The following is a 14,246-nucleotide window of genomic DNA, read 5'->3' as shown; positions in this document are numbered from 1 at the left end:
GAAGAGCGGAGCTTTGAAGACTTCGTTCTGCTTGCAGAAGCGCTGGCAAGGGGGATGATGCATGTGAGGTTAGAACAGCAGCACTGTGTCTGGGCACAGTGGCTCACTCCTGACCTCAGGTGATCCGCCCGCTTCAGCCTCTAGCACTTTGGGAGGCCGAGGCAGGCAGATCACCCGAGGTTAGGAGTTCGAGACCAGCCTGGCCAACATGGCAAAACCCCACCTCTACTAAAAATACAAAAATTAGCTGGGCGTAGTGGCATGCACCTATAATCCCAGCTACTCGGGAGGCTGAGGCACAAGAATCTCTTGAACCCGGGAGGCAGAGGTTGCAGTGAGCTGAGATCATACCACTACACTCTAGCCTGGGAGATAGAGCAAGACTCCATCTCAAAAAAAAAAAAGAACAGCAGCACAGCACTGGGAGCACTGCTTAGGTCTGGGCGGTGCCCTGAACGCCACTGAACACTTCAGGAAATAATAATTGTCGTCCGTGGGCAAAGGGCCAAGGAGGTGTCGCTCTGTGTCCCCTTCCCCACGAGGCTGTGAGACCAGCCTTCTCTGTTGGCCCAGAGCCCTTCTCCTAGCAGATGAGCTTGGAGTGCCAGCCACACCCTGGCTGCCTTTCCAAGGGATAGTCATGAGGTGACCGCCCCTTGCACTGGGCCACCAACTGTCTGCAGAGCAACCCATAGGCCAGCCTGACCATGCAGCTGACTTTTCAGGAAATCCGAACAGCCCAGGGGTGTCTTTTCTCCAGTGGGGCCACAGCTTACCAAGTAGAGAAAGAGTATATAACCAGGCAGAAAAGCAAGTGAAAACCTTTCCAACATTCAGAACAGTCTATGGTGAGTCCAGAACAGCTGACAGCCTTATATGGGCCTTCTCTCCAATCCAGGCCTGGAGATACAACCCGTCAGCAAGATCCCTAATCCCAGGCTGCAAACATGTTGGGGAACTTCGTTTTCTTGGTCCCAGGCCAGCAGCCTTTCCCAACTCCCTGGTGTCCCTCCAGAACCATGGCTACTGAATGAGGGCATCTAGGGGGGCTCCAGCCAGAGGCCATGAATGCCCGCCCTTCCTTGGCCAGCCCCCTATCCATGATAAGGTGCCTGGTGATTTTCAGGACACGCGACACTTGGCCTCAGTAAGCTGGTGTCCCCATCCTGGCTTGTGACCTGGGGCAGTTCATTTTGTTGCTCTGGGCTTCATTTTTCTCCCTCCTGAAACCAGCACGGCTTACACAACCATGGCACAGCTTACACACCCACTCCCCTCTGGGGCAAAGATGTACAGTGTGTGGCAAATGGAATTCCATTGTGGCGCCTATTCCTGTGAACTTGGGAGGGCGGGAACCAAGACAGAACCAGTCGGGGCAGAGGTAGGGCTCCTTTGAACACCTGATGGAGTTATTTGGATATAATAAACTTTTATTGCAGGCCAGAGGCCCTACTGGATTTTGTTCTCCTTCACACAAACGGGTGTGGTGAGTGCTGTTTGCAAGACAGAGCTGGTGTAGGGACGGGAGCCTGCTGTGTCCTCTCCCTGGCCTAAGCTGAGAGCCCTGATGAACAGTGAAAAACACTGTTCCATTTCTTGTTTAAAGGACACCCTGGCATATGCTACTGCTGCTACACCAGCCTTTTTTTTTTCTAGGCCTGTAACGTCAGCCTGAAAAAAGCAGAATAAACAACCCTTAAGCAAATTAATACTGTAATCCTAGAGAAGGCTCTGTGATGGATAACTTTTTCCATGACTCAGACAGCAAGCTAACATTCACTTGTTTTATAAGGGGGAACACTTTGTCATTTATCAACAGCAGCCTTGGCTAACAAGCTTGGGGTGTAAGCGATGAGTAGCCTTTCCAAAGGGAAGCACTGAATAGCCCTTGTAAAAGCCAGCCCGAGCCCTGCAGTGGCTCCGTGACTTCCATGGGGCCTGCTTCCACATGAGCTGTCCTATAGCTTGCCGGCTGCTGCTGAGTCCCCGAACACGGCTGCCAGGGATCGCTTCCCTTTTCCCCTGACTAGAGAGGGCTAAAGCTAGGCACTGCAGATCTGTGGCCATCCACGCAAGATTTAAAGCCCACAAAACCCTTGATCTTAAAATCTTCCTCTGCTGAGCCCTAGCATGAATATTTAATATTAACCACAAGCCCCATTAGGAGCATGTTCTCTCTCTCTCCGTGGGAAATACTTTTCTCTTCAGTAGCTCACTTGCAGCTAATCCAACTCCCTTGGCCTCTGCCAGGACCGCCAGGTTCATGAACTGGGATCTGGACTTAGAGAAAACATGTCTGCCTGTTCGTTCCCACTCCACTGTATCGCATGTGCTTGTAAATCGTTTTGACCTCTTAATACCTCCTGTTTATTCAGCTCCTGCGATGGAGCTCAAAGGAGTGACCTCATCCTTCCTTGACTTGCCCCCATGAGATGGGGAGAAACTGGGGCCTTTCTACTGTCCCCATGTGAGAGAACCAAAGGAGGCTGCCCTCTTACCCAGTGCCCCATGCGCGGGGCTGCACAGCCTCCCCAAGCCCAGCTTGTGGCCTCACAGTGTTTGACTGCCCAGGAAGATGCGACCTGACTTGAGGACAAGCTACATTTGTCCCCTTGCCCAGTCTGGGCCAGGCATGCACAAGAACAATACCCACATTCTTGCAACGTGGGGTTTGCCAGTAACCCCACGTGACTTGACCTCACGACGGATGTGGGGGGAGAAGGGGGAGGAACAAACGCTCTCTGTGTGCATTCTGCTCTGTGCTGCCCGTGAGCCTCAGCTGCGGGCAGACTGCATGGTTTGTTGCCTGCAAATCCTCACCCCTGCTTGGGGTGCAGATGTGGGACAGTGAAGTCAGTGTGTCACCTGCCGAGGGTTCTCATTGAGTGTCCTGCTGTGTATTGTGGGGAAACATCACAGACTTTCTCTCTCGCGTGTGTGTTTTCAGCCCCTATTTCAAGGATATCTCTCTGCTCCCAGTGAAAGGACAGTAGGCATACAGCAGCAGGTTAAAATTCACCATGGTGATTATTAATGATTGTTACTCATGCTTGGTATAATTGAGATTAACAACAGCTAGCATTTGCTGTGCACATGTGGATTATATCACTTAATCCTCACAGCAATCCTGGAAGTGGGCATTATTGCTACTCCTGTTTTACAGATAGAAAACTGTTAAGTGGCTTCCCCAGAGTCACAGAGCTGGTACTCTCAACATGTGACAGTAGCCTCTCCCAAGGCTAGACAGAACATGCCTGCAAGACAGGGAGGCACAGAGACTTCTCTGCTGGTTTCCCCTGGGACCCATGTAGGGCTGGGGGTGCTGATTAAGGGAGTAGTCCCTGCAGGACAGCTGTGGCTTCCCAAGAATAGAACTGTGGGGTGGCGCCTCTGGGCATTCCTTTGGTGGGTTGTGGAACGAATGGGGCCAATGCTGCTCCACTGTGTTTGTGCCCCAGGAATTTGCATTGTTCTGGGTTTGGGCAAAAGTTATAGAAGTTGCTGCCCTTCTCTCACTTCCTTTCCATGAGCCACTCAGATCAAGGGCTTAGTAATGGTGTCACTCATCCTCTCCTTAGCAAGGAGGAGCCTCTTCACCCTTAACCTGGAATAACTGAGTTGTGACTGTTAAGATCTTGCTAGCATGCTATAGAGATGTTTTGAAATTTCCAGCAACATACCTCTTTAATTTTACTAGTAAGGAAATTGAGGCCCAGAGAAGGAAAATGTCTTACCCCAGGTCACACAGCAATTAGCATTAGTGTTAGGGCCAAAAGACGGGTCTTCTGACACCCAGATCTGTGTCCCTTTGCACTAGAGTCAGGTATTGGACCTTTGCCAAGAGGTGCCTTTGAGCGTTCCTAACTGTGTGTGCCTAACCACCACCCAGCAACAGGGAAAGGAGGTCCCCCTTCTGGGAACAGGCAGAGTTGGTTCCACCCACCCCTGGGGTAGGGGGGTGCCTAGGTATGCACAGCCCCTTCCTGCTGGAAATCTGCTCTGACAGCGTCCTCTGTAAGGCAGGGTCCCAGAAGTTAGCCAAAGTGTGGAAGGTGTATGCTAACTAGCTTGAGTAGATTCATCTTGCTGGAAAGAGCTGACAGACTGGACCAGTTTGCATTCCGAATGTAGGGATTCCCATGGATATTCTCTGTCCTGGACTGAGGGCTAATGGGCACCTTCCAGAAGGGCTGAGGGTAAGGTAGGAGCATGAGCTTGATGAAGCAGAGTCATGCAAGAGAGGCTGGTGGGAAGGAGACCTAGGGGCAGAGGTGGAAGAGGAGGCTGTATTTTAAGGAAAGGGAACTTCTTCCCTGAGATGAGGGGAATAAGGAGGTGGGGAGGCAGGAGTTAGGCAGAGGGAAACAGGAATTGCCGGAGATGCCTGGGCCTCTGAACTGACGTCTCCACGCATGTGCTTCCTCTGTCCTCCCGCAGGAGTCTATATTCTGATCGGAGCCGGCGCCCTCATGATGCTGGTGGGCTTCCTGGGCTGCTGCGGGGCTGTGCAGGAGTCCCAGTGCATGCTGGGACTGGTGAGTATGCCCTCAGCATCCCCGCAGCCACCCACTCCCACCGCCAAAACCTCAGCAGGCCCAGACCCAGACCCACAGAACAGATGGAGGGGGATGGGGTCAAGAGGGTACCCAAAGGGCATGAGCTGTCCTCAGCCTGGGCCCCTCCCCAATGTGAGGCGTCGCCCCTCTTCCTTTCTGGAGCCTGTCTTATCGCTTCCCCTAGGCAACTAAAAGGACTTTGTTTCCCCCTTTTCTCGAGGACCACGTTTGCTTTTTTTCCCTGAATCCACAGGTACCTTTGCCTTCTCCTTCTTGTTTCAAAATCTGTTTTGGTCTTTTCCAAACTCCACGGAGTGGATTCACTCCCTTTACTTGCCCAAATCTCTGTGTCTTTTGTGAGCAATAGTAGTTTCCTGCTCACTGACTCTTAACTAACGCCTTGTAAATGCTAGTTCTGGGCTCAGCTGTGCTCAGCTCTTTCCTCATGTCCGGGCACCTTGCCTCACTGTGGCCGCTGTCTTGGGCTTGGTTAACTGCCTGTTCTGTGAACTTCTTCCCTGCCCCTGCTAGGCTATTCATTTGTGCCACCAGATGCCTGTTCCCAGGGAGTTGTCCTTCTTCCTTGTCCCAAAATACCCTTCGATTTTCCTGGCTGGTTGGCTGGGACTGTTCTCACCCCGTCCCCTCGTTGCCTTCCAGTTCTTCGGCTTCCTCTTGGTGATATTTGCCATTGAAATAGCTGCGGCCATCTGGGGATATTCCCACAAGGATGAGGTAGGTTTTTCCCATGAGATCTCTTGGGTTTGGGAGTTGGGGGATGGGGGACAGTGAAGCAGGGGGCAGGTCCTCGCTGGGCACTTTGTTCAGCTTTCAGCTGTTGACCAGGCCTCTTATCTCATCGCGTGCCTGTGTGCCAGCAAACATGCCCTCCTCGGGGCAGGGAATGTCAGCGCACTTACTGTCCTGTGTGAGATTGTGCCAGCCATGGTGTTGGCTCATAGTAGATGTTCAGGAACTACCCATTGGGCCTGTGTGTCTGTCTGTCCATCTCACACCTCAGCAGCCCTTGCCCCCAACTTTTAGAAAGATTACTCAGGAAATACAGGCTTTCTGTGGGCTGGACACCCTTGCCTCCTCCTCTGATCTATAAATAACGTGTTCAAGTGCTGCCCCCATGAGCCAAGTGCTGCCCCCAAGCCTGTGCAAGGCCCACAGATGTTTGAACTATGGGCCCCACATCTGGAGACTTGGCCATCCAGTATGGGGAAAAGACGTGAAATTGACAAGGGTCATAGAGGTGATGTATATCCAAAGTACTGTGGGTTTTGAAAAGGTGGGGTGGGGAAGGGAATCTCTTTTGGCTTCATAGAGAAGGGAGCCGTGACCTAAACCTTGAATGAGAGATGTGTTCAGGAGGAAAGTTAGTGGAGACAGGGGGCTTCCAGTCAAAGGGGCTGAGCATGGCTGAGCTTGGGCTTACGTGGGGAGCCCTGCAGAGTTTTGGACCAGGATGGGCCATATCAGAGTAGTGTTCCTGGAAGGGCTGCCTTGTCATGTTCAGCAGGAAGGGGGAAAGAAGAGAGATGCTGGAGGCAGGAACCCTATTGTTTTGTTTTGTTCTTGAGACTAGTCAAGTGCAGTAGTGAGAAACGGGGAAGAGTGGAACAAGGACTTCCATCTGTAACTGACATGAGCATTCCATTGAGATAACTGACTACTTTTAGACCAGCCAAGGGAACTCTGTTTAAAAAAAAAAAAAAAAAAAACATGTCTCCAAGCAGTAAATAGGCAGGGATCATAGAAATAGGCAGGGATCATTGTGAAAAATGTCAGAAAGATGCTGAAAGAAAAATGCTGGCTGTTGGTCTGTTAACTGGATGTGGGTGAGCATCAAAGGGACAGACTTCCATTAAATTGGGATGCACCAGGTGCAGGCACATAATAATATATCCCCTATATTATAATACAATAGCTGGCACGTCCTCCAGATTTACTCTTGTACTGGACATAGTGGTAAAGGCTTAACATGCAATATCTCATTTAAATTCTCACAATAACCTATGAGCTGTAGGGACAAATGTGGAAACCCTATACAGAGAGGTTTAGTAATTTGCCAAAACTCATACCTAAGTGAAGAGAAAAAGAAGATGGAAGCCTGAGAAAATAGTCAAGTCAGGAGTAGTTTTTAAATTATTATTATCCTCTAGATTGTAGAGATTCAATTTAGGAGCCAAGTAGAGCTGAAGGACTGACCAACGTGTAAGAGACAGGGAGAAACGGCCAGAGTGGGTTGCTGGAGGATGTGGGAGGAGATGGGAAGTGCCCAAAGGCCCCGAGAGAAGGCATCGCTAGCGGCTGCCATCTGCCCAGTGACATTGTCCAAGCACAGGCATCTGGTGGCTGAGAGCTTAAAGAGAGAGAACAAGATGGAATGCGTAACATTTGTTCGTGGAGAAAGATGTGAAAATGCCATCTCTGCCCCTCTCTTGTCTGCCTATTGTAGGTGATTAAGGAAGTCCAGGAGTTTTACAAGGACACCTACAACAAGCTGAAAACCAAGGATGAGCCCCAGCGGGAAACGCTGAAAGCCATCCACTATGCGGTAGGTCGCCTTGGCAGAGACACCCTCCTGCGCTTTCTCCCAATTGTGTCTGCACACAGGGTGCTGACTGCACCAGACCAGTGCAAACGTTCTAATCGGCTTTTTAAAATTTGTTTCTCTCATCCCCATCCCTGCTTTCTCGCTGTAGTTGAACTGCTGTGGTTTGGCTGGGGGCGTGGAACAGTTTATCTCAGACATCTGCCCCAAGAAGGACGTACTCGAAACCTTCACCGTGAAGGTAAACTCAGAGCAGGATCCTGGTGTCCCTGCCCCATTGCTCTGGACAAACCCTGCAAGCATGAAAGTGACAGCAGCCAAGTGCTGCCTCAGAAAGACCCGTTCTGCCTTTGAAGGGGTCCCAGGGTACCCATCTCTTTCTCCCCTACTTTGGGCCCTCTGTTTATTCAAGGGCAATAAAACAAAGGCCGGACGCAGGGAATGACAAGTGTTCTGGCACCGCCCACTGCTGCCAGCCCGGAAGCTCTCAAGGGCAGGCGTGCTTCTGAGTCTTGGACTCCCGCTCTGACTTTGTCAGTGGCTCCTGTCTGTAAGCCAGAGTTAATGTCCAACTCCAGAATAGTAAAAAGTGACCTTACAACCATATCAGAAATAGACCCCCAAGCAGGGCCTGTCCCTCCTTCTTCCCTGATGTCCTGCCCAGATTTTAGGGATCCACTAGCATAGCCATCCCTTTGTTCCCCTTTCCATCCACCAGCCAGAACTCCTCTTATCCCCGAACACTCCTGTCCCCAGCCCACCCTCTGCCCACCAGTTCTCCCAGGTGAGACAGGTGCCATGGGAGGAAGGAGGTGCCCCAGGAGCAAGGATTGTGTGTGACCCAGGTCTTGGTTTGTCTCCCCAAGTCCTGTCCTGATGCCATCAAAGAGGTCTTCGACAATAAATTCCACATCATCGGCGCAGTGGGCATCGGCATTGCCGTGGTCATGGTGAGTGGCGGGACATAGTCCCAGGAGGGGGCTGAGGAGTTCACATTGATTCAGCCCATGCTCTGCCCAGACACCGCCGCAGTCTGTGCCGCTAAGGTTCAGGGCACATGGGCAGCAGTGCTGGTGCTGCTAGTCCTCAGAGCATGTCTCCTCACGCACCTGCTGTTGTTCTCCCTAAGAAAGTAGTTCACTAGAGGCTACCGGCGTGGGAATTGTTGCATTTCCTGAAGTGCATCTGAAAATGGGCAGCCAGAAGGAGGTCTCTCGCTAATCAGCCCCTAGAAACCAACAAGGGCCAACCAGGTTCCTTGGGGTCATGTCCTCTCTCCATGAGGGAGAGCCCCAGACGGAACATGGTCCTCGCTGGGATGGCCTTGGCTGAGTCTCCCCCACCCCCGCCTGCCTCTGCCCTCTTGCCAGACCTGCCCCCAAAGAGAGAATCGCCTCCTTTCTTAGTGGCTATTTGCACCCTTCACCGGCATCTAAGAAAGGCATGAAGCACCTTTCAGCAAAAGATACAACAATACCTTCTTTTTCTCTTTTTTTGAGACGAAGTTTCACTCTTGTCGCCCAGGCTGGAGTGCAGTGGTGCAATCTCGACTCACTGCAACCTCCGCCTCTCTGGTTCAAGCAATTATCCAGCCTCGGCCTCCCGAGTAGCTGGGACTACAGGCGTGCGCCACCATGCCCAGCTGATTATTTTTAGTAGAGACGGGGTTTCACCATGTTGGTCAGGCTGGTCTCGAACTCCTGACCTCAGGTGATCCACCCGCCTTGGCCTCCCAAAGTGCTGGGATTACAGGCGTGAGCCACCGTGCCCAGCCAAGATGTAACAATACCTTTTAAAATAGAATATTAACACTTTGGGAGGCCAAGGCAGGTGGATTGCACCACAGCACTCTAGCCTAAGCAACAGAGCAAGACTCCATCTCAAAAAAAAAAAAAAAAAAAAAGGAATATTAAATACACACACAAAAAGACAAATGCAAAAGTATTAACCTGTATGGACTATAGGAAAACCTGGAATTTGAGCATTAAATCTGGCTCTGAGCGTGCTTGTCCCACTCTGAAAGTTCTCCAAGGAAAATGCTTGTGCAGCTGACTGCCGACCCCCACAGATTCCTCACGTCCCGCATCCTTCTCGTTATCTGGCCTGCATCTCTCCTGTTTCAGTACCTTCTGACTCGTTTGGCCTCCTGGATGCCATTCTCCTTGTCATTTGTCTTGGACTGGGTGACCCATGTCTCTCCCTTTCCCTCAGCCTTCCTTCAGATCAAACCACCCTGATCCTCATGTTTCTTCCTATCTCCTAGATATTTGGCATGATCTTCAGTATGATCTTGTGCTGTGCTATCCGCAGGAACCGCGAGATGGTCTAGAGTCAGCTTACATCCCTGAGCAGGAACGTTTACCCATGAAGATTGGTGGGATTTTGTTTGTTTTGTTTTGTTTGTTTGTTTTTTTGCCACTAACTTTAGTATTCATTCTGCACTGCTAGATAAAAGCTGAAGTTATTTTATGTTTGTCTTTTAATGCTTCATTCAATATTGACATTTGTAGTTGAGCGGGGGGGTTTGGTTTGCTTTGGTTTATATTTTTTCAGTTGTTTGTTTTTGCTTCTTATATTAAGCAGAAATCCTGCAATGAAAGGTACTATATTTGCTAGACTCTAGACAAGATATTGTACATAAAAGAATTTTTTTGTCTTTAAATAGATACAAATGTCTATCAACTTTAATCAAGTTGTAACTTATATTGAAGACAATTTGATACATAATAAAAAATTATGACAATGTCCTGGACTGGTTTTTGTTTCCTTTAATTATTTTGAGAGCTATTTGGTTTGCAAATGTCTTTCAACTCCTATTAACTCCACCTGCATTTTTTTTTTTTTTTTTTTTTTTTTTTTTGAGATGGAGTTTCCCTCTTGTTGCCCAGGCTGGAGTGCAATGGCCCGATCTTGGCTCACCACAGCCTCCACCTCCTGGGTTCAAACAATTCTCCTGCCTCAGCTTCCTGAGTAGCTGGGATTACAGGCATGCACCACCACACCCGGCTAATTTTGTATTTTTAGTAGAGACGGGGTTTCTCCATGTTGGTCAGGCAGGTCCCGAACTCCCAACCACAGTTGATCTGCCCACCTCGGCCTCCCAAAGTGCTGGGATTACAGGCGTGAACCACCGCGCCCGGCCCCACCTGGATTTATATGAGAAGTAGATTGGGAGGTTGCTCACCCCAGTTTACTAATGAAGAAATCTAGATGTGGAGAGATTAAAGGATTCTGATCCAAAGTCACACAGGTGTTAACAGAGGAGTCAGCAGCAGCACCTGGTCCCCAGACGCTCATTCAGCAGTGGGGTATAGCTTGGGGAGATGACAGTACACCTCACACCATGGTGGCGGGAACTTTGTTTTATTCACTACCTAGCAGCTAGTATCTGGCATAGTAGTGTTCAGTATTTTTTATCAGTTAATATTTTTTGGTTGAATGAATAAATGAATGTGTACCCATCAGGGTTTCATCAGATTTGAAGAGATTTGTTGTGGGAATTTGACCTTACACAGTCACTGGCACTGGGGCTGCTTAAGCAGGCTCTGCAGACAACTGGGAAGGACAGACAGATGGAAAGTAAGGGAGGACAAGCCCAAGCGGGAGCCCTTGAAGGCAGACACATCCGTCTGTTTGTTTTTTGTTTTTTTTTTTTTGGAGACAGGGTCTCACTCTGTTGCCCAGACTGGAGTGTCATGGCCCAATCTCAGCTCCCTGCAGCCTTGACCTTCCTGGTCTCAAGCAAATCCTCCCACCTCAGCCTCCCAAGTAGCTGGGACTACAGACATGAGCCACCACACCTGGCTAATGTTTGTATTTTTTGTAGAGAAGGGTTTTGCCATGTTGCCTAGGCTGGTCTTGAACTCCTGGTCTCAAGCAATCCACCTGCCTTGGCCTCCCAAAGTGCTGGGATTACAGGCGTGAGCCACCGCACCCGGCCCCGTGTCAGTTCCTGCCTCTGCTGAGGTGAGCCAGCAGAGAAGCCACAATTCGTGTGAGCTGTGAAATGACTGCTGCTTCACCTCCCACCTCCAAACCTTCCACAAGTTTCTCCTCTGTGCTCCACTCTAACCAGAAACACACAGGAAAAGAATTCTGGGAAGTGTGGTTCAGCTTACCCATGTGGACAGATCACAAAGCCACCGCTGCATGGGAGGTGTGGTCCGTGCTCAGACTGCAGTGTCGTGGGCAATTCGGAGGTAAGCAGGCAATGATGGCAGAGTGGGGTGAACAGGAGAAAGGTGAAGTGCAGAGGCATAAGAAACCGATTTTTTCCACTCCTTGATTCCATTTGGGTTCCTCGTTAACACTACAAAAAGAAAAACAGGAAAGAAGGATGAAAATGTCCCTGAATGCCATTACGTTCAGACATCAGAACACCAAAGTTGACAGCAGCATTATTCACAATAGCCAAAAGGTGCAAATTCAAATGTCCATCAACAGATAAATGGATAAACAATACGTGGCATATCCATATGATGGGCTAGAATTCCACCTTAAATGCTGCAACATGGATGAATCATGAGTATGTTAATGTTCATTGAAATAAGCTAGACACAAAAGAACAAATATTCTACAATTCCCTTGATAGGAGGTACCTAGAATTGGTAAATTTATAAAGAAAGTAGATTAAAAGTGGCCGGGCGCGGTGGCTCACGCTTGTAATCCCAGCACTTCGGGAGGCCGAGGCAGGCGGATCATGAGGTCAGGAGATCAAGACCACGGTGAAACCCCGTTTCTACTAAAAATACAAAAAATTAGCCGGCCGTGGTAGCGGGCGCCTGTAGTCCCAGCTACTCGAAGAGGCTGAGGCAGGAGAATGGTGTGAACCCAGGAGGTGGAGCTTGCAGTGAGCTGAGATCGCGCCACTGCACTCCAGCCTGGGTGACAGAGCGAGACTCCGTCTCAAAAAAAAAAAAAAAAAAGTAAGTAGATTAAAAGTAACCAGAGGCTAGGGAGAAGGGAAAATAGGGAGTTATGGTATGATGAGTACAGAGTTTCTGTTTGGGATAATGAAGAAGTTCTGGAAATAGAGGGTGGTGATTGTTGCAAAACTTTGTGAATATACTTAGTGCCACTACGTCATATGCTTAAAAATTGTTAAAATGAGCTGAGCACAGCGGCTCACACCTGTAATCCCAGCACTTTGGGAGGTTGAGGTGGGAGGATTGCTTGAGCCCAGTTCAAGACCAACCTGGGCAACATAGTGAGACAGCAACTCTACAAAAAAAAAAAAACAAAAACTGGCTGGGCATGGTGGTGCACACCTGTGGTCCCAGTTACTTGGGATGCTGAGTTGGGAGGATCACCTGAGGCTGGGAGGTCAGGGCTGCAGTGAACCAGCATCTCACCACTGCACTCCAGCCGAAGCAACAGAGCAAGATGCTGTCTCAAAAAAGAAAAAAAAAAGGGCCAAAGTAGTAAATTGTGTATTATATTTTACTACACACACACACAAAAATAGCTGGGTTGGCATTGTTGAGTGTCCTTGCTGCTCTGTGGCCCTAGGTCCCTTGTTAATCTGACGGCTGACAACTGTTCCCATTGTGGAAGTAACAGGTCAACCATTCATTTTATTTTATTTTATTTTATTATTTTTGGGAGATGTAGTCTCGCTCTGTCACCCAGGCTGGAGTGCAGGGGCACGATCTCGGCTCACTGCAACCTCCACCTCCCAGGGTCAAGCCATTCTTGTGCCTCAGCCTCCCGAGTAGCTCGGACTACAGGCACCCACCACTATGCCCAGCTAATTTTTGTATTTTTAGTAGAGACGGGTTTCACCATGTTGGCCAGGCTGGTCTTGAACTCCTGACCTCAGGTGATCCACCCGCCTGGGCCTCCCAAAGTGCTGGGATTACAGGCATGAGCCACCACGCCTGGCCAACCATTCATTTCATGATGGAGGAGACCCCTGCGGAGTTCTAACATCAGCCCTGCATGTAGCCTCCAGCTCCTTCTAGAGAAAGCAGGTCTCAGAGGCTACAAGCACATTCCATACTGCAGCTTTGCTGAAGGGTAGCTTAGCGTGGAACAGACGCAGCTACTTACATCCCGGAACACCTCAGGGCTATCTATATCCTGTCTTTCTGTTTGTTGTTAATAATGTAAGGACAAATGGGCTAGCTTAAGCAAAAGTGAGCAATTAACCCAAGAATGAAAATGGTTGAGCCTTAGGAAGATTCCAGCAACATGGACCAAGAACTCCTACAGCCCTCCATTTCTGCGCTACTATATTTTGCTCTTTGAGAAGACCAACTTTGTTACTCAGTCCTCATGGGGTCGGGAAGGCTGCCCCCCAGCTCCCAAGCTTACACAGAGGCAACCTCCATTAGCCCCACTTGAAGTTTCAGGAGAGAAAAATTTGACCCAGTTTGAGTCAATTGTCTACCTCTGTCCCTTCAGCTAGCAGTGGGCAGGGAGGGGTGCGTGGAGTAAACACTCAGCAACCCTCTGTGACCTGTTGATTGGGCCCAGCACCAGAAGACAAGGGATCATTGAAAGCTGGCAGATATCCCAAAAGAAGCTGGCTGTCCACACTCCCTTGATCAGGCCGAAACGAGCCTCCCCTGACTGCTGGCGGACAGGGCCAGGTGTACCTCTGCAGTTAAGGGAAAACCAGGACGGCCTGCTGGTCTCGGGTCCTGAAGGGCCTTGGAGCAAAGGCCTTTAGGAAGTTTTAGGTCACAAAAAGGCAACAGACATGCCAAAAGCAACAACTGCTTTGGGTCCAGAAAGAATCTCCTTGAACGTTTTAAGAGAAGCAGTTGTATGGAGGTGTTGGCCTCTTGGCTCAACTGTAAAAAGCATCCCAGGAGCAACAAATTTGAATCAAAGCAGCTGGATTTAGTAAAAGGCTATTATTTTACCCAGTGCCCTCAACGACTGGAAGTGCTTTAATATCCATAAACCCCCCGGACTCTCCTCCCAAGGCCCTACTCTCCAAAACCATGTCCTCCAGATGGAGTTGAGTGGCCAAGGGTGGGGCCAAGACTTCACATAGATCCAGGAGCTCATTCCATGATGCTGTCATTTCCTAGAGTCCTCCAGGTGTACTGGGAATTGTTTCACTGACAGATAGGCCAGGATATCTCATAAGCTTCTTGGGCACAAGATGGAGCGGTATGGGTGGA

General features: G+C 49.7%; 1 protein-coding gene across 2 annotated transcripts in view; it reads left to right on the top strand.

Moving 5' to 3' along the window:
• CD9 (CD9 molecule) overlaps nt 1-9,867 on the top strand; it is a 38,273-nt gene extending 28,406 nt beyond the window's left edge. For both annotated transcript variants that reach the window (XM_030804491.1, XM_012502440.2), the window contains exons 3-8: nt 4,438-4,535; nt 5,217-5,291; nt 7,021-7,119; nt 7,268-7,357; nt 7,983-8,066; nt 9,380-9,867. In XM_030804491.1, coding sequence (XP_030660351.1) covers nt 4,470-4,535; nt 5,217-5,291; nt 7,021-7,119; nt 7,268-7,357; nt 7,983-8,066; nt 9,380-9,445 — 480 coding nt within the window. In that variant the 5' untranslated portion in view covers nt 4,438-4,469 and the 3' untranslated portion in view covers nt 9,446-9,867. The remainder of the gene's footprint in view (nt 1-4,437; nt 4,536-5,216; nt 5,292-7,020; nt 7,120-7,267; nt 7,358-7,982; nt 8,067-9,379) is intronic.
• The last annotated feature ends 4,379 nt before the right edge of the window (nt 9,868-14,246 follow it).

This window comes from Nomascus leucogenys, chromosome 23 (genome assembly GCF_006542625.1).
Source record: "Nomascus leucogenys isolate Asia chromosome 23, Asia_NLE_v1, whole genome shotgun sequence".
Classification (NCBI taxonomy): domain Eukaryota; kingdom Metazoa; phylum Chordata; class Mammalia; order Primates; family Hylobatidae; genus Nomascus; species Nomascus leucogenys.
Note: the sequence above shows the minus strand (reverse complement) of the source record. Positions and strands in the feature narration are given on the sequence as shown.